Source organism: Rhizoctonia solani, chromosome 3 (assembly GCF_016906535.1).
Source record: "Rhizoctonia solani chromosome 3, complete sequence".
Taxonomy (NCBI): domain Eukaryota; kingdom Fungi; phylum Basidiomycota; class Agaricomycetes; order Cantharellales; family Ceratobasidiaceae; genus Rhizoctonia; species Rhizoctonia solani.
The window spans coordinates 2,531,598-2,549,245 of NC_057372.1; the positions used below are offsets into that span (position 1 = coordinate 2,531,598).

General features: G+C 47.5%; 4 protein-coding genes across 4 annotated transcripts; 3 read left to right on the top strand and 1 right to left on the bottom strand.

The window, feature by feature from the left end:
* Positions 1 to 215: 215 nt before the first annotated feature.
* Positions 216 to 680, top strand: RhiXN_03219 (uncharacterized protein; the record flags this gene model as incomplete). Its single annotated transcript, XM_043323036.1, has 2 exons — positions 216 to 390; positions 442 to 680. The coding sequence occupies 2 exons, from the start codon at positions 216 to 218 to the stop codon at positions 678 to 680; spliced, it is 414 nt and encodes a 137-aa protein (XP_043178532.1).
* A 5,105-nt stretch (positions 681 to 5,785) lies between these two features.
* Positions 5,786 to 6,501, top strand: RhiXN_03220 (uncharacterized protein; the record flags this gene model as incomplete). Its single annotated transcript, XM_043323037.1, has 5 exons — positions 5,786 to 5,877; positions 5,929 to 5,996; positions 6,052 to 6,253; positions 6,310 to 6,385; positions 6,442 to 6,501. The coding sequence occupies 5 exons, from the start codon at positions 5,786 to 5,788 to the stop codon at positions 6,499 to 6,501; spliced, it is 498 nt and encodes a 165-aa protein (XP_043178533.1).
* A 441-nt stretch (positions 6,502 to 6,942) lies between these two features.
* Positions 6,943 to 13,930, top strand: RhiXN_03221 (Serine carboxypeptidase; the record flags this gene model as incomplete). The annotated part of the gene is made up of 31 exons (XM_043323038.1): positions 6,943 to 6,945; positions 7,002 to 7,255; positions 7,311 to 7,395; positions 7,455 to 7,515; positions 7,571 to 7,673; positions 7,732 to 7,834; positions 7,889 to 7,973; positions 8,039 to 8,133; positions 8,186 to 8,490; positions 8,540 to 8,670; positions 9,368 to 9,477; positions 9,540 to 9,653; positions 9,718 to 9,857; positions 9,906 to 10,037; positions 10,090 to 10,272; positions 10,344 to 10,565; positions 10,630 to 11,030; positions 11,758 to 11,989; positions 12,043 to 12,144; positions 12,200 to 12,353; positions 12,396 to 12,405; positions 12,456 to 12,479; positions 12,529 to 12,623; positions 12,676 to 12,708; positions 12,763 to 12,887; positions 12,936 to 13,026; positions 13,077 to 13,194; positions 13,245 to 13,270; positions 13,331 to 13,588; positions 13,647 to 13,805; positions 13,862 to 13,930. 31 exons carry the CDS (start codon positions 6,943 to 6,945, stop codon positions 13,928 to 13,930), a joined length of 4,023 nt encoding a protein of 1,340 aa, XP_043178534.1.
* Positions 13,931 to 14,220: 290 nt separating this feature from the next.
* RhiXN_03222 (pre-mRNA-splicing factor SYF1) lies at positions 14,221 to 17,632 on the bottom strand (the record flags this gene model as incomplete). The annotated part of the gene is made up of 11 exons (XM_043323039.1): positions 14,221 to 14,748; positions 14,803 to 14,988; positions 15,038 to 15,124; positions 15,178 to 15,237; positions 15,289 to 15,429; positions 15,480 to 15,558; positions 15,611 to 15,852; positions 15,924 to 16,094; positions 16,152 to 16,286; positions 16,340 to 17,044; positions 17,096 to 17,632. The coding sequence occupies 11 exons, from the start codon at positions 17,630 to 17,632 to the stop codon at positions 14,221 to 14,223; spliced, it is 2,871 nt and encodes a 956-aa protein (XP_043178535.1).
* Between the last annotated feature and the right edge of the window lie 16 nt (positions 17,633 to 17,648).

Genomic DNA, 17,648 nt, shown 5'->3' on the forward strand with positions numbered 1-17,648 from the left:
GGTATGTGAAAACAAGTATTATATTTCCCCGCACAATGCGTGGAAAGCTACTATCGCAATTGATAACCAAGCCAAGGTTAGCTCAGGATCCCCCTTTTTTGCTTCGTCATATCGCCCGCAGTAATCGCGTGCCGTCATGCGGTCTTGATTCCCTTTATATACACCAACTCCCTCCTCCCCTGGCGCTCCACTCCATCCCTCTCCAACTTATCGCCATGACAGGTTCACCCAAGTACACCCCTGCCCTCTCGCGCTTCCCAACGGACTCTTCCAACGACGAGGAGCTCGATCGTGTACTACTTACTCCACCCGATCGCACGTCATACAACAGACGGGTCATTGCCCAGGGCCACCCAGTACCGGCCCATTCCCCCAGTGATGAGTTCATCGGTGAGCTCGGCTCCGGCATCGATGTTGGCATATCACTGACCAAGTCCATAGGCACACCATTCTCCACGTCTAATCTTTTCGAGTATCCTTTCAACCCGGACGAGTCGTCACCCAAAGACCCGAAACCTATCTCTATAGCCACGTCCAATTCCAACCAACATACCGGACATCTTAGCACCGGGTCGGGCTCCCCTTCATCACCATACTACGCTCGTGCATTACGCGAAGTGTCAAAAGAGGCTCCCATCCCACCATCACTTCGGGAAAAAGTCTCGGCGCTGGGCGCGTAATGTACTTGTAGTTTTCTTTCTCTTTCCTATTCGTATTCGGTATGTTTGGCATATGTTCCCTTGTTTATTCATCAACATTTATGCTCTTTCCCAGTCTTATTCCATCGCTATTGTGTGTTTAAAAGAGCCTGAAACACGCAACAGGCTCCCCTCTCGCATCTTAAACTATCTCGCTATTCAAGGACCTATACCAGTGTATTTTTAGTTGGCTCTCTCGAACCTGTACTCAGCCAGTACAATGATGTACTGTAACGATCGGCGCGATGACGAATAATATTTGCTTATGACGTCATATGACTGACTTGTGCAAGCGAGAGGTGTTGGATGGACGAGGCTCTTGAATACAAACGTTGCTGTCCACAGTAGACTTGCAGAACTGTATTAAAGTAGTAGTGATGAGGTCACGATCACTTGATAGATACAGGCGAACGCGCCCCGCGTTCTGGTGATCCTTGATCAACGTGTACATTCGTGAGGTTTTTTGGCCATGTCCCTTGGGATTTGATCTATATCCAGATCGAAACTTGCCAGATGTGTGTCATGGTTGAAAGGATCCCACCATATCACTGTTCGGCGTGGAGCTTTCTGGGCAAGTTATTCTGAGAGAGAGACACCCTGATCGCATGATGACATATACACCCCTCAGTGTGCATCACGGTACGTCTGTTGAGTTCTCGCACAGCTATATCTACCTGTACGGCGTATCAATAGGGGTTCACCCTGAAGCAAAAATGTCTCAGAGACGGGCGTATCCGTGTGTTGAACCACGGTGGACCCCAAAAGTGCGGATTTTCTGAACGTAAAAAATCGCGCGTTATATGCGGAGTGTTGGCAAAATCCGACCAGTTTCTCCATGAATCCGCATCCTCAACTCACCCCTGTGTGTCGTCAAGGTGCGGATTCTGCGATTTTAGGTGCGGATGTCTGGCAAAATCTGGACGTCATGCGGATTTTCCGTACTTTTGGGGTTCACCGTGAACCCGCGCAACCTGGTCACTGGCTAAATCGTATTAGTATAATACACGTATGATAGGGGCCTGCACGTCAGTGTCTCTACCATATGCATGGGTCCGAACATCCTGCGTCTATCCAGTAGACGTATCTGTCTTCCTGGTAAACCGTTGCTTGACTGTCCTATCCGAGTCGTGCGGAACTGGCAGACAGCTTTCGATAGGATGGGCGGTGAACGTGGTGGATCATTTTGATCAACGAACAACCACGAGTTCTTGTTAAAATGGGCGTTGTACGGTTCGCTGGATGATGGGACTCAAAGAGGCCCGCTCTGATGCGGGGTTTTTTCCGGTTACGGGGAAAGCTTTCGGGCATGCTTACTATTGCTATTTGGCATGACCGGAGGGGAGAGTATATGCATACCTAAGCTCCTCATCATGACGTCGGCCCCTGACTCCCAACGCATCTATAGACTTTCTTGTTGATTGCGCCCATCCGCCAAGGGCGATATAAACCTACTTCGCAGTGAGCGCATGCCGTGCCGTAGCGCCAACCAGATGCTGGCACAGCACGAGCGGCCCCACCCATCTTTCCACCGGGTATTCCGGGGATATAGTACTTTACCAGTGTATAAATTCATGGGTGCTACCCAAACAAGGAGAGCAATATCCCGTTTCTTGTATCAGGTCCTTTCCATTTACAATGTTAAACCGTTTCTTCGTGACCTTGATTCTGCTAAGCGCGACCCAAATGTCTGAAGCTCAATGGTACGGGCGTTCACACCGAGTTTGAATGAAGTGATTATTCATGTTTTGTCAGGCCCCCTAATGATGGACCAAGTTCCAGCATGAGTACAGCGGTAAAGGCTGTCATAGGAATCATAGCCGGTGATTGATCTCACAATCAATCCTAATCACGTCGCCACTCAGAGCTATATTAAATTATCACTTAGGCATCTTTGGCCTCACTATCATATTTTATATATTTATGTTCTTTTATCTGCGAAAACATGGGAAATCTTTCGTGGATTTTCTCCTTTTCCGAAGGCGAAGAGGCCTCATCGAAGTATCCCATCATCATCATCATTATAACCAGGCCGAAAGTGGTTTAAATGGACCGGCTCAAACCTCGTTTCAGCAGCCAGGCTCGTACAGCCCATACACTTCTGATCAAAAGTAAGTGTGGCAGTTGGCAAACTCAACTCTCAGTTTAATCCTTAGTGCTAATAACGTTGGTGTTTCAGTCAGGGGATACGTATGCCAGAGCCTGTGCACACTTCAAACAATTGGACACCACAGGTAAGCTTGCTCTTTTCTAGTTCGTACTTGAGGCTAAGATATGCACAGGGAGGGCCAAACCCGCCCGACTACCCACCTCCACAGGAAAAGGTTTGAGCTTTGAATTTCTGGGTGATATGCATGCATGAACATCAATAATCTAATATCATAACATAGCAACTACACTCTACCACCGATAATACTTGTATATATAGATAATCAATTGTACATGAATCTACTTCTGTATTAAATACTTTCTATAGCTATTAGGCGGTTTTTACAGGGAAATATAGTGAGCACAAGGCATGTATGCGATATCATATTTCGATACCGAGCCTCGGACTTCTTGCTTCTGACAGCCACCCAGCTGTTTACATGAGAAGGCCTTCTGCCACAGTGCCAAGTGCAAACCGGCAAGGTGGAGAGGTGCCCGAGTCGCATTAACGAGTTCACACGTGAGCCAGCGTCCCCCGAGGCATGAGTACGACTCACAGGCCGGGTAGGTTATCTACGCTCGACATCATGGCGACAGGGAATGGTGGTAGGGAGGAGAAGAGAACTAGCATGTTGCTCGACCCGTCTGTCGGCGGGAAGTGGTCGATACTCGCAGCCGATTGGTGGAGCGGCTACATAATACCGTAAGTATCGACTTCCTAGGCTCAGCACTGGTCATGCGGTCCCGCGAGGTACGTTGCACCACTTCTTTGGTAGCGACAGTTCGGTATTGGCCCTCGTGTATTAAAGTGATGGCTCTCTGGTTTCATGCATTACAGCGCCCTAAAAAATCTTCTTTTGACTATCAGTGTACAGAAAGGGCCCAGATATGTCTGATATTAACGCCCTATATAGCTCTTGTTAGGGTATATGCATGACTTCCAAGTAGCTTCGCATCACAACTCGGATCTCCGAATTACGGCGTCTCTATGGGTTTATCTTCTGATTATACTGATCTTCTGAGCACAGTACATCTATAGCAGTCAGTACATGCGGTGCCTTAGCGCCACAAACATGCGTGCCGGCACAGTACGAACAGCCTTGCTGTGGGGCCCTCCGGGGATAGGACTTTACCACTATATAAAATCACGAATGCTGTTTGGTTGATGGACGTATAGTTCCCTCTTCCGTCATGAATATGCGGCTTGTAATATTAAATCCCTTTGCATTTACCTTGGTTCTGTTAAACGCGACCAAGCCGTCTAAAGCTCAATGGTACGGGTTCTGTTTGCTCAACTTCACGTCCGAGTCAAATTCAACTTAAAACCCCATTTAAATCTTGTTAGGACGACCAACCAACCTAATCATGATCCCGGTTCTGCTATGAGCTCAACGGTAAAGACTATTATAGGAGTAATGATCGGTAATTAGCTTCTTGAGTTTCTGCTTATTGTTTTGCTCAAATTGATAACAAACGTTATCCAGGCATCTTTGGTCTCATCATCATATTCTACGTATTTATGTTCATTTATCTGCGAAGGCACGGGAGGTCTTTTGTGGATTTTCTTTTTCTTCGACGAGGACGTGTCATTGAAATATCCCACCATCACTACTATAACCAAGCTGAAGGTGGCTTGGATAGATCGGCTCAGCCTCCGTTCCAGCAGGCAGGTTCATACAATCCATACGCTTTTGATAAGAAGTGAGTGTGGTAGTCAATGAGTTTGGAATTTTGAAATCGACCCTTGGTGCTAAAACTTATCAATCTCGACGATTTAGTCAGGAGCTGCGTATGCCGGAGCCTGCGCACACTTCGAGCAACGCGAACTGGTCACCACAGGTATGTTTGTTTGCTTTATATTGCGCTCACTGCTAAGATATGTATAGACGGGTCCAAGTCCGCCTAGCTATCAGCCCCCACAGACAAAGATGTGAGGTTTTGACTAACGAACAATATATATGCATAAAGATCAGCAGTCTATCATCATGGTCATAGCGATTATAATCCATTATAGAAAGCTCGTGCTTGTATATATAATTAACTAATATCAGTGTCGTTCCTAAGGAGATCTTACAATTTCGACAGAGGTTTACGCCGTGCTATACTTCCCACGCATACGTATGTGTGCGTTAAACAGTGATAATGTTTCCTGTACACTTCAAAGAAAGCGGGGTATTATTGTTCTAGGCTTGCGAAGCAATGCTATCATCGGATGTGGCGCAAAGAATGTATGCAGTGGAACAATACTTACATCATCACCCAAGGCCTGAGTGTAACATTAATGCAGCCATGTCTACACTATGAAAATATCTGGAGCCCCTGGAGAGCTCCCACATGCCATGGGAGCTCCAGAGTGTTCGCTAAAGCTACAAATATTGTGATTTTGTTAGGTAGATTTGACTGATTCGCTTTATCCTCTTACAAGTACTTGAATGCTACCGTGTCTATCCAATAATCCTACTCAGCCATAAGTCATGCATTTCATTCTCACAAATGAGTATCCTGCTCCTCATTAAATTGGGATGTGGGTCAAGATGTTAATGAATATAGAACAATCCAAATGAACCTGTCTCTGAGTCTACGACAGCGTAGCATGCAAGTACTAGAGGACGCGAGTATTATCAACAGTACATAGCCGAGTTTTCCTCATAATAAGTGCTACAAATGTGTAAATCGGCTGGCCTAGGCCTAGTCAGCCCGGGTTGCTCAGCCCACCAGGCGCTGGACCTAATCAAACCCATTATGTAATTGAAGAGGCCTTGGTCTGACCGAATATATAGTCAAGCCACAACGTAATAAGATCTCACTGGCACGCGCGTGGAGCGCATGACGTACCAGCATAGTCACCTCATCGCAATTGCTCCATAGCTATAGGCGTGTAGTTGCATATAAAGACTGTACGCACGCCCACCAGCGATTCATTTACCCGCAGTCCTCCCACCATGAATAACTACTCAAAGGTGCTTGTTGGTAGCTTGGCTCTAGCTTTGGCCAACATTCCAGTCGCGGATGCGAGATCATGCTATTATGACAGGTACGGTTCCTCATTCGACACCCAAGGATAAGAAACTAATCATATATCTAGGTTGGGGAGATACAGGTGCCGCGGTGGGCTCTCGAGAGCTGCGAGAATCGGAATGGGTGTTGCCATCGGTGTGTTTCTTGGAAAGCCGATTGAGATTTCTATCTAATATATATATTTGTCTAGCCATCGCTGGGCTTTTAGTTCTGGCTCTAGTGTGTTGCTTCGTAATGCTCCGTCGACGCAGAGCTCGCCGAGCTAACGGAGGTGGCTTCGTTCCTGCCGGGTCTGGCCCCATCCACCATGACAAGCCACCTCAACAGCCTGGTGGCTATCAACCTTATCCGGGGAATTCAGACTACCAGAATGAGACTGGACATGGATATGGGTGCGTCAAATCTCATAGGAGTACTCAGCCGACTATTAACCAAAATTATGGCACAGATCCCCAGATTACCCTGTAAACGGACCTCAATTCCCAACTCCAAGTTATCAAGGCAATGGTGGTGGATATGCTCCTGTGAGTGCACCAAACAAATTCACTGCTCCTGGATGTGCTGATCTCGTTATTTGTAGCCCAATGGACCCCCTCCGACACACTATGCGCCTCCGTCGGGACCTCCGCCAGCCAAGTAACACGAAGACAGTACAGACCTGCCAAGCTTGGTTGCATTTCCCCGCTACTGTATTTTTATTATCCCAGTGTCGATTTCTACGCGCGAACGTCCTATCCTAGTTGAAAATTTTAGCTCGATAAATTGTACGAATAGTTTAATAAATGCGTCTCATCAACGGAGAAACCATGGATTGCAAAACCATATCATCAATTTCACAGGCCCAGCGACTTCCCGGCTCGCACCGGCTTTTAAAACTCAAAATCCAACGACAACCGTGAGCAGCTCTCACAGTGCAACCACAGCTCAGATCTTGCCATACTTTACGACTGGTCTTCCAACTACGTTAAAATGAGGATTTATAAGGAATTATTTGCACTACAAAGGTACTCCGTCCGCCTTGTTTCCAGTTTGGGCTCTGATCACACGACGAAGCAGGCGGAACCGTCAAGTCCGGCCCGTGATGGTGAGTTATGCTGGCAGCTGAGAAGTGAACTACCCGGTGCGATGAATAATGCATAGGCAACTCTCTCTCGTTATATATCTAGTACTGGTGGTACGCTGAAACCTGCAACCGCTGCACAAAGTTCCACAGCGGAACAGCGCTTCCAACCGCCCCTATCTTTCTCTCGTGACATCCCCGTTGGCTCCGAACTTTCCCGCGGCCCAAACGTGGCGGCCGCCCTAAAAGGAACAAGATCAGTGGGACTTCCTCACGTGGCAAGTAGCGAACGGAAAGTATCGGTTGGTTGGAGCAACACAGTGACTTCGCATTTGTAAGTCCATTGGGCTATGCCGGATTGGGGCTTTGGTACTAATTGTTGGTGATAGTCACCATATCTGGTTGCGCGATCATTGTCGGTGTGCTGATTGTCTGCACCCTGTCACTAAACAGCGTCTTGTGAATACATTCGAGGTGAGATGAGATTTTGCACCGAAAGACTGTGGTGTGTTCCTTATCCCAAAAACTCTCAGATTCCTCCGGATGTTCAACCAACGAGAGTCGAAAGCCGGCCCAGCGGGCTAGAGGTAACTTGTAAGTTCATTGCTTACATGAGGATTGGTTTTTTCCATTTAGATACTTTAAACAGGGACGGAATCCCCTCGGCATGTTTCAACTTATCCTTGGGAATGGCTCTCCCGAAGCTCATATGATCCTCCTATGAGGCATTCATTCGCCCTTCACAATGGCAGGTATGAACCTCTGACACCGCGCACTTGATTATACCTAAACTCGTTTACTTGCTTGTAGCAAGACTCTTTGGGGGTCTACTATACAGCAATCTCCTCCGACGGTATCATACGAAGAAGTCATGAGAAACGACGCGGGGGTATACAAATGGCTTCAAAAGATTGTACGTGGAGGCATCATTTCGACTGGGCACTTCGGCTAAACCCTTTGATCATAGGACGAGTTTGGGTTTTGCTTCGTTTCGGGAGTTCCACCCAACCCCAAAGATACAGAAAGCCTGACACGGCGCATCGCGTTCATTCGTGATACTAAATGCAAGCTTTTCTTGATGAGTAATTACTAGTGAGGCTCTAACACCAATATTTAGATGGAGGCTTCTGGGATTTTACCTCTGACCTGAAACATGGGGACACAGCATATACCAACCTGGCTTTGGGGGCACATACAGATACAACCTATCTGGTAAGATTCTGTTCTCTATCCGTCTCGAGACATTCATTTATCACGAATCAAGTCCGATCCATGCGGGCTACAATTGTTCCATCTATTGTCTCATGAAGGACTTGGTGGTCAAACTTTGCTCGTTGATGGATTCTATGCAGCCGCAAAGCTCCGAGAGAAGTACCCCTCGCACTACGAGCTCCTAACCGAAGTAAAAATCAGCGCCCATGCAGCAGGAGACGCAGACTCCTTGTACATTCCCGACGAACCCTTCTCAATCCTCAAGAAAGGCATAAACGGAGAACTCACGGGAATACGTTACAACAATGATGACAGGAGTGCACTCAAGTACATTGACCCCGTGTTGGTAGATGACTGGTGAGTATCGGTGTATTCTGTATTGAACAGAGAAATAATGCTTGCCTAGGTACGATGCGTTGCGCTCGTGGAATCGTTGCTTGACTAGCTCGGATGCCGAGTTTTGGGTACAGCTGACGGCGGGAACCGCTGTGGTTGTGGACAATCATCGGGTGCTGCACGGGCGCTCAGCATTTACAGGTAAGCGCCGTATGTGCGGCGCTTATGTTGGGGGAGATGAATGGAAGTCACGGCTTCGAGTTCTTTCGCAAACTATTGACAAAAAGCCTTGGGGCATAGAGTTCTGAGCGCATAGGATCGAGCCTTTAATCATTGATTTATCGCCATGTCTGATTATTCTTTGGCTGTACCTTGCATCTTGTACCAATACGTAATACTATCCCTTTGGTGAAACTTGCCAACGCGCTCTGAGAGTGACTTTCAGAGGTAGTGGCTCTAAATTCAAACGTGCTCAAGTTCGGCCTTTCACGCGGAGCTGTCTATTGTTTGGGAGGTTCGCACGTGTTGAGCGGTTTGCCTAGTTCGCATGTAGCTCCCGTATTGCTTATATATGGAAATGTATCAAAAAAAAAAAAAAAAAAAAGGTTCGCACGTGATAGCTGCTCGTGCGAAGCTTCCTGAACATGATTGGTGCGATCAGTGTCTTCTTTACAGTACACTGCATATACCTATGGCCAAGCGCGATAAGGATGCTGAAAACACAGTTAGCAGGGGAATAAAATAGCAGGAGCTAGCCCTACTAACGACTGAACTTACCACCTCTACTTGTAAACCATGGTGCTACGAAAAGGATGCGAGAAAAGGCCGCTGAAAGTTGCCCTCATCACAGGTTTGCTTGGTTAATTCCATTACTCTCAGGAGCTAAGCAATTGTGTAGAGAACTTTCTTCCCAAGGTCGACGGGGTGACAAGGTGCCTGGCCCAGTTATTGAATCATCTCAAGAATGAGGGGCATGAAGTTATAATCTTGGGTCCTGAAGTAAATATGGTGCGTGTAGCATGATCATGATATGTCTTTATTTCTCTTTTGTGGCTCATAAAATGCTGTAGCTCACATATGAGACATATCCCATAATTGGGACCGTTGGCATTCCTTTGATGCTTTACCCAGACTTGAAACTCAATTTCTTGCGACCAAAGTTCCTCCAATCAATCCAAGAATTTGTAAGCTTTCGAGGCCCAAAGTCCAAAGTACTTCCATATTGCTAATTTGGTACTTCTCACCTAGGATCCCGACGTAATCCATGTTGTGGATCCTATCTGGCTAGGGCCTCAGGTTCTTCATGCTTTGCAGAGTGGTTGGTGTGGTCCTCGATGGGCATCACCAAACGCTCCCATAGTAGCAAGCTTTCATACTAACCTCCCGACGTGAGCGTGCTTTATTCAAAGTGCTTCTGAGATAAACTGATGGAATAGGAAGGTATGCCTCGCTGTTTGGGCTAAAGTTCATGGAGCCTATAATGTGGAGGTGGATTCGGTATATCCATTCTCGATGTCGGTTAACCGCTTGCCCGACGTTCTCGACAGCGGCGACGCTGATGCACAAAGGTGTCCAAAACACTCGCATATGGCCTAGAGGAGTGGACCTGAAAGCCTTTAGTGCCCATAAACGCTGCCCTGCGCTGAGGGGTGAATGGGGAATCAAGAACTCCCCTGGGCGGTCCGATCCGTGGACTAACAAGAATGTATACCCACTAACACCACCTCCTTCGCCCATTCCTTCTGAAAATAACGGCCATGCTTACCGGAGTGAGCAGTGCGTTATACTATATGCGGGTCGACTGTGAGTATCCTTGCAATTGGCTCATAATTAAAATTGTATTCGTACAATTAGCTGAGACTTTGATTAAACAGATCCTATGAAAAAAATCTCCATTTTCTAATCGAGTCTTACGGACATCTCCTGGATATGCTTGGAGGGTCGACAGCGTTGCCGCTATTTATATTCGTTGGAGAGGGGCCAGCAAGGGCATCTCTGGAAGACTTGTGTCGTTGCAAAGGGATACCAGCGCGTTTTACTGGACATTTGTCCGGTGAACAACTGACCAAATGTTATGCCAGCGCCGATATTTTTGCGTAAGTAGTTCTCAAGTATTTTGTTTGAGGATGAACGTTCCTCTGATATAAGGATGCGACTCAGATTTCCATCTTATACCGAAACTTTTGGGCAGGTTATACTGGAAGCCCTAGCTTCTGGGTTACCCGTGGTTGGGCTCGATGCTGATGGTACTCGCGACCTTGTACAACATGAACGCACGGGGCTGCTGCTCCAACACAGAGCCAATCGTTTGGATTCCAGCCTGACTAACTGGAGCGACCAATTTTATCCCGGAACAAAGAAGTTCCAGGTGTTATCGAGACAGTATGCGGCACTGCTTCACCGGTTAGTGTGCAATGCGACCCTACGGAGTGTAATGGGAGGATGTGCATCAGCTTCTACGCCCGTCGGCAGGTCATGGAGCGCTGCTATGGAATGCATGGTCGAATGCTATAGAGAAGCGATCGTGAGCAGTGATCCAGAAGACATTGATTACTATAAAGGTTGGGGAATATTGAGATCAGTACTTATATGCTGTTTGACTTTTTGTTTATGGTACGGCATCGTTTATAGTTTGTTTACATAGAGTTTACAGGCCTTGTGCTCGTACATACATGCTATCTGTACTTATCATTATCAACTTTCATTCGATATATACACTCAAGTGAGTGATGGAGTGCTACATATTACCACTTTATGGACGCACGCAGTGAGCCCAGTTATACATAACACATCAGCAGCCTTTCGGATTTTCGTTGATCCGATCGATACTGATGCTGCATGCATGTGCTAAATTGATTTGATGGGTGGACTCATGTCTACCGGTAGTAAGTATAACTTTTGAACCGAAGCAGAATACACGGCGAATCTATGAAGTGGTGCAGCACCAGAAGCTCGTGAGAAATGGGGGCATTGAGGACTGGTCAACCGGGTTGACGTCGGCCGGCTGCGTTAAGCGCCAGGGAGAGAGGGAGTCGCCCCATTATGAATGCCCAAGCCTGGAATCTTCCAGAGGCCGAAATGAGTTAGTCATCGTGCCGGGCGATACACCTCACAGTTAGTGCAAAGCCAGTGATGCGTACCTTCGCAGGCAATCGGTGCATGTGGACACTCTCAGGGTCCTGCTTCGCCATGCAGGGACTGGAGTTATAAACGATACACAAAGGCCCCGCATTGGACTTGTACGCGTTGCCGCTATGAGATACTTATCGGGTTTTACGCTTGCTGCAGGCCTTGCCCTGACCGCAGTGGCACAACATGGGGAGCAATCACCTTTGCGGCTTAACCCCAATTTTGCTCGTCCTGGGTTACAATCGAATCTAACAGCCTATGGTTCAAATGTTCAACACCTTGAACTCTCGTCCCTCTCAGCCGAAGACTTTAGTGTACTCGGCCATCAGGCCTTCCCTTCTCACCAGGTTAGAGTCAAGCGCGTGAAGGACTTTTGTGATCCAACCGTAAGGTACGTAAATATACTAAACTATTTTCTCAATCTAACTAGTAATATTTTATCAGGATGTACTCGGGTTATCTCGATGTCGATTACGGCGCAAAACATTTGTTTTTCTATTTCTTTGAGAGTAGAAATGACCCAGACTCAGATCCTGTTCTTATGTGGTAAGTGAGTTTGTGTCATTCATTTAGAAATCGCTCATATCGCCTGTTTTCGTAGGATCAATGGTGGTCCAGGATGCTCCTCATCTTTGGGGCTATTTATGGAACTCGGACCGTGTAGTATTCGTGGCCCTCTGCAATCCGGTTCTAATGGAACAGACTGGAATCCATATTCTTGGAACAACAAAGCCAATCTGTTTTTCCTAGATCAGGTAATTATAATGTGTACCCTTTTGTCATCTCTAAACTAACAGAAATATAGCCGTATGTACGATTACTTGCACACAAATACTAAAGCTAAGCCCTTTTCAGAGTTGGTGTTGGATTTAGTTACGCAGGTCTGTGGAAACATCTAACTCTACAAGTCGATTGACTAATTCCTTGCAGACTATGGTGAGACCGTTAGCACCACCGAAGATGCAGCAAAAAACGTCCAGGCATTCGTAACCATTTTCTTTGAGACTTTCTCGAAGTTCAAGGGGGTACGTTTATTCATTGTGACCACCTTTGATAGCCTTCACAAAGTCTCCGCAGCGAGAGTTCCATATGTCTGGCGAGTCCTACGGGGTATGTGCAAAGCGAATAAGAATGAGCCCTAAGCTTATCTCGACTCTATAATAGGGCCGATACTTGCCAGTATTTGCGTCTGAAATTGTCGACCAGAACTCGCGGGCTGAGGCTGGTGGTTTTGAACCAATTAACCTAAAGTCGGTTCTTATCGGGAACGGACTGACAGATTTTAAAACGTACGTACTGTAATATTTTAGAAACACGGGTGCTCATTCTATAAATAGCATGTGGGAAGGTTACTACGACATTCAATGCAAGAACTTGTCAGTTGTACCATTTCAGGATATTAAAACTTGTGTTACCATGAAACAACAAGTAGGCCATGCCCAGCAGAGTCGAGGCACCATTATTAACAATATTTTTAGCTTCATCGCTGCCTGAAAATGTATCAGAAAGACTGTGTCGAGCAGACCGACCCTGTCGCATGTAGTCTAGCTGCTGGCTTTTGCAATGAAGCACTTTCGCTCCCCTATCAAGCAACTGGTGAGGTTTCTTCTATATACGGAACTAAATTGCGATTAAATACAATACAGGACGTAACCCATATGACATGACCAAGGTTTGCTGAATTAACAAAGAGGGCTGTTCTGTCTTGCTAATCCTTGACCAGCCTTGCAAGCCTGAGGAACTCCAGAGCTCCTTGTGTTATCCTATCACAGAACACATTAATACTTTCCTCGACCGGCCAGAAACTAGAAAGGCCCTTGGCGTCCACCCTTCTATTGGTAACTATACCGGGTGCTCCCGCGACGTTGGAGTGCGCTTCTCCGCATCGCTCGATCATTTCCACTCGAATCAGTGGTATGTTGCCGGCCTGCTCGAGCGCGGTATCAAAGTACTTGTTTATGTAGGAACGTATGATTGGATTTGCAACTGGGTGAGACCATATTCATATGCATTGTTTGTTGTGGCTGTCGTGTTGATGTGCCACCCAGGTTGGCAACCAAAAATGGGTCATGGCCCTCGACTGGACTGGCAGTGCTGAATTCACAGCACAAAAGGACCGCAACTGGATTGTTGACAGTCAGGTCGCCGGGTTCACTCGCTCTGCGAATGGACTTACGTTTGCTACCGTTGATGCTGCGGGACATATGGTAAGTGTATGCGTTTGAACTATCTTGAATCAGATTAACTCGATCCCTCGTTCCAGGTCCCGTACGACAAACCCAAAGAAGCTCTTGCTATGCTTAGTCGCTGGCTCGAAGGGAAGGATTTGTAGTGCGATAGCCGAATAGTTTGAGTTGTATTTATAGGAATTGTCGCTATGCTGGAAAATAAAGCCGAATTCCTACTGTCCGAGTTATGTTTGCCATTGGCAGGTTCTCGTAGTAAGGAACGAGATAGCGCTCTTACATAATAATAGATAGACTCATTGTGCGCTTCCGGGCTTTTCGAACCTAGCGCAGGTTGCGCACTACATCACACAGTAAAGAGAATATCAATGTGGCTATACTTGTGCCACCCATAATTAGATCACGATTATTCCTCCGCGCTACAAACTGCAGAAACTCAAAACTCCTCATCGTCAATCTGGATCTCATCCGCATTCCCTTCTCCGTTCTCTTGCCCATTCGCAGGCACATCCTTTTTACCAGCAACGAACGATGGCGCAGTCTTGGCTTCAACCTGAGCCATCGCGTCCGTCTTGGCGGTCGCCAGCTCCTTCTCCAGCGCAGCCTTCTTCGCTCCTTGGGCCTGAGCAGCCAAGAAAGAGACCTCGGTGTTATACTGCGCCTGCACGCTCCTCTTAATCCTGAGCATCTCCCTAAACGTATCCTCCGACCCGGTCTCGATCTCGAACGTGTTCCACGCTTTCCAAAACTCGGTGCTCGTGCGAGGGTCGCAGAATTGCGAGGCGTGCGCATAGATTGCTCGCGCGCGGTCGATTTCGCCGAGTTTGCGCTCGAGCTGGGCGAAACGGAGACAGAGTTCGGCGGTTTGTTTGTTTGGGAGGACTTGGAGTGCTCGTTCGTAGATCGGGCGCGTTGCCGGGAGGCCGTAGAGAGAAGAGGCTTTTGCGATGTAGATTGTGAACATCTATCTGCACGTTAGTATTGATTGCCAGTAGTATTGAGGGGATGAGGGACATACATCGAACTTGTCCTGATCGAGAACGACCCGCGTCGCACGATCGTATATATCCATCGCACGTTTCGCCAGTCCGTATTCCTCTTCCAGCTGGGCATACATAAGGAACAAGGGCTTGCAATGCTTTTCTGGACATTTTTCGAGCGCTTGTTCGAACAGGTCTCGCGCACGTTCGAGTTTTGAGCCACCCTGTGAGACGGGTTTAGGTCGATGAAATCAAAAGGAACGAAGGACGTACATATCGCTTGATGAACTTGGCCAAGTAAATATTCCAAAGTTCAAAGGCAATTGGGAAGGTGAATAGCTCGACTCCTCGTTCGTAAACCTGTACTAGTTGCATTAGTACATGGAGTGCGCTTGGTTTACTACTAAGCATACCTTGAAACTATCTTCAAAGTAGTTGTTGTCCTCTAAAAAGCTTGCATAATTCACAATCACCTGGAGTTCTGTTAGTAGAAAGCCCGGTCAAAACGGCAGAGAAGAATGTACTTGAGCATTAGCAATCTTCAATTCCAACATCTTGTCGTACACCGCTTTCGTGCTCTCTACGGTCCCTATCGCTTCTTCCAAATCTACATAGCACGACCAGAGCTTGAGCGATTTGAAAAGGCGTGCTTGTACTGGTAATGACTATCCACCAAAGTTAGCAAGAAGAAACAAGGGGCTTTGATGAAACCAACCTGATCATGATAGTTGATCTTCACGTTTTTCGGTATGGCCGTGGCACGCTGCATAACGCGTATCGCTTCATCAAAGTTCCTGCACCCACATCAGCACCACTCTTCATTTCTCCTCTTGAACGGAAACTTACTCGTTTCGAATCTCCATATCACTCCATTCGATCCAGACCTCTGCCAATTCGTCCACATGCTTGAACTCCACTTTGGTCGCCTTTTCCAAAACCCGCCGGGCCGACTCGAGGTCCTTGGGGTTCTGCCCCTCGACCCCGCCCGATTCGTAGAATTTCGCAAAGTTGACATAGAGTTGGTGTGCGTTGGCGGTTGTTTTCTTAGGGTTGATGGTCTTGAGAGCTGTGGTGTACGTTTCTGCCACCTGTAATACGAAAAAAGAAGCGCACACGATCGAGTTAAAGCAAGGACAAGAGTAGTGGGGAAGAAGCAAACCTTCTCGTCATCTGCACCCCAGAGCGCCACTCTCTTCTCCCATTCTTGTATGTCGTTTGGATTGCGTCGTAGGAGGACATCGTTTACGAGGAACGGCCGCCTGTCCATGAGTTTTTCAAACGCGCGCATGCGGGTATCGAGTTCTGCTTCGGTTTCGGCTGTATCTTCGTCCTAGAGGTAACAATAAAATCAATGGACACGAAGAGACAAAAATATATAAAAACATACGTCTTCAGGGGAAGCCAGCTCGTCCATCAATGCAGAAATGAGTGTTTCGCAGAATTCAGCGTATGCATCAAAGATCTGTGTAAAGTCTCGAATAGTGAGAACACTGGCCATGCCCTTTTCGAAAGTTTCCGTAGCCTATGACAAAAGTGAGTCGCACAGAAATGTAACAAGGGTGTTGGGAGACTTACCCGATCGAATTCACCCCTCTTGATCCAATATGTCGCCAATCCAGTCCAGAGTCTCCCAGCTTGGTCTTTGTACATTTCCAGACCATCTTTGTGAATGATCTTCTCAATGTCAAGTTTTTGGGTGTTTGTGGGATCTTCGTCTGGATCGTATAGTCGTGTTTCTGCTGGTTTTCCAGAGCCGTCTGCTGGTATCATAGGTCCTGCCAAACGTATCAACGTCCCAGTGGATGAAACCGGTTCGACCTTTTCTTCCTCTTTCTTGGAGGGTTCTTCCGCTGGTTTGATTTCATCGGGGTCAAGACCGACGTCTTCGGCCCAAGCTTCCACAACATCGAGCCATTCCCCGAGCAGCTGGTATGGACTTTTGCCCTCTGGACTCTCGTACTCTCCCCTCGCTGCTTTCCGTGCAAGTCCCAAAAGGAGCTTGGCAGCCTCCAAGGGGCGCTTCATTTCGATTAGCAGTTTGGTGTAGTGTTCTGTCATCGACGGGTCTACGGCAATGTACCGCCTGAAGACAGCCACGGTGGTTGGCCCGCCCGTACGTTCGGCCCATATGAGGTACCGCGGCCAGATACGGTTGTGGAGTGATGGAGGGAGCGTTCTAAGCGCGCGGTCGTAAGTTCTTCGAACGTGAGTTTTGGAAAACCCAGGTGGGAGGCAGGGGTGGTTGAATATGGTTAGGTAGTTGAGCCATAAGCGAGGCATCTGTTCTCTCTGTTATTAGCATACAGTTTGACTCAACTTGGGGCGACGTACCGTTGGAAGCCACATCAATGCACGCTCATAGACACCCACAAGTGCCTTCCACTCTTCCCAGCCAACAACACCATTCAGCCCACCTTCCCAGGACTCGGCGTCAAATTCGTCCTCCTCGATCATCTCTTGCATTGTAGCGTATTTTTTCCGTGCACCCGATCGCTTTTGTTTCGTTGCTTTCCCCAGGACATAGTATGTGCGCATGCTAAGGTATGCTTTCCATAGCTTGTAGCTCCTCGGAAAATGGACCAAAGCAGACTCGAATAGATAAGTCAGTCGTTGGAGATTGCTCCGTGCCGTTGGATTGGCCAGTGGACCCAGCAGGGGGTTTCCCAGTGCCTGAGTTTTTTGGGACGCGATCGCCTGTTCTTTGGCTATTTGGATTGCGGTCCACCATGCTTGCAACGATCCAGGATTACGCAACAAATCCTCTTCACGTGCAATGTCTTTGGGAGTAAGTAGCGATGTGTTATTCACCGGCGACGGTATCGGAACCGTCAACGGGAGAACAGAACGCAGCGCATCGAGCGAGTCCATGGTCGTTGGCTGGGTC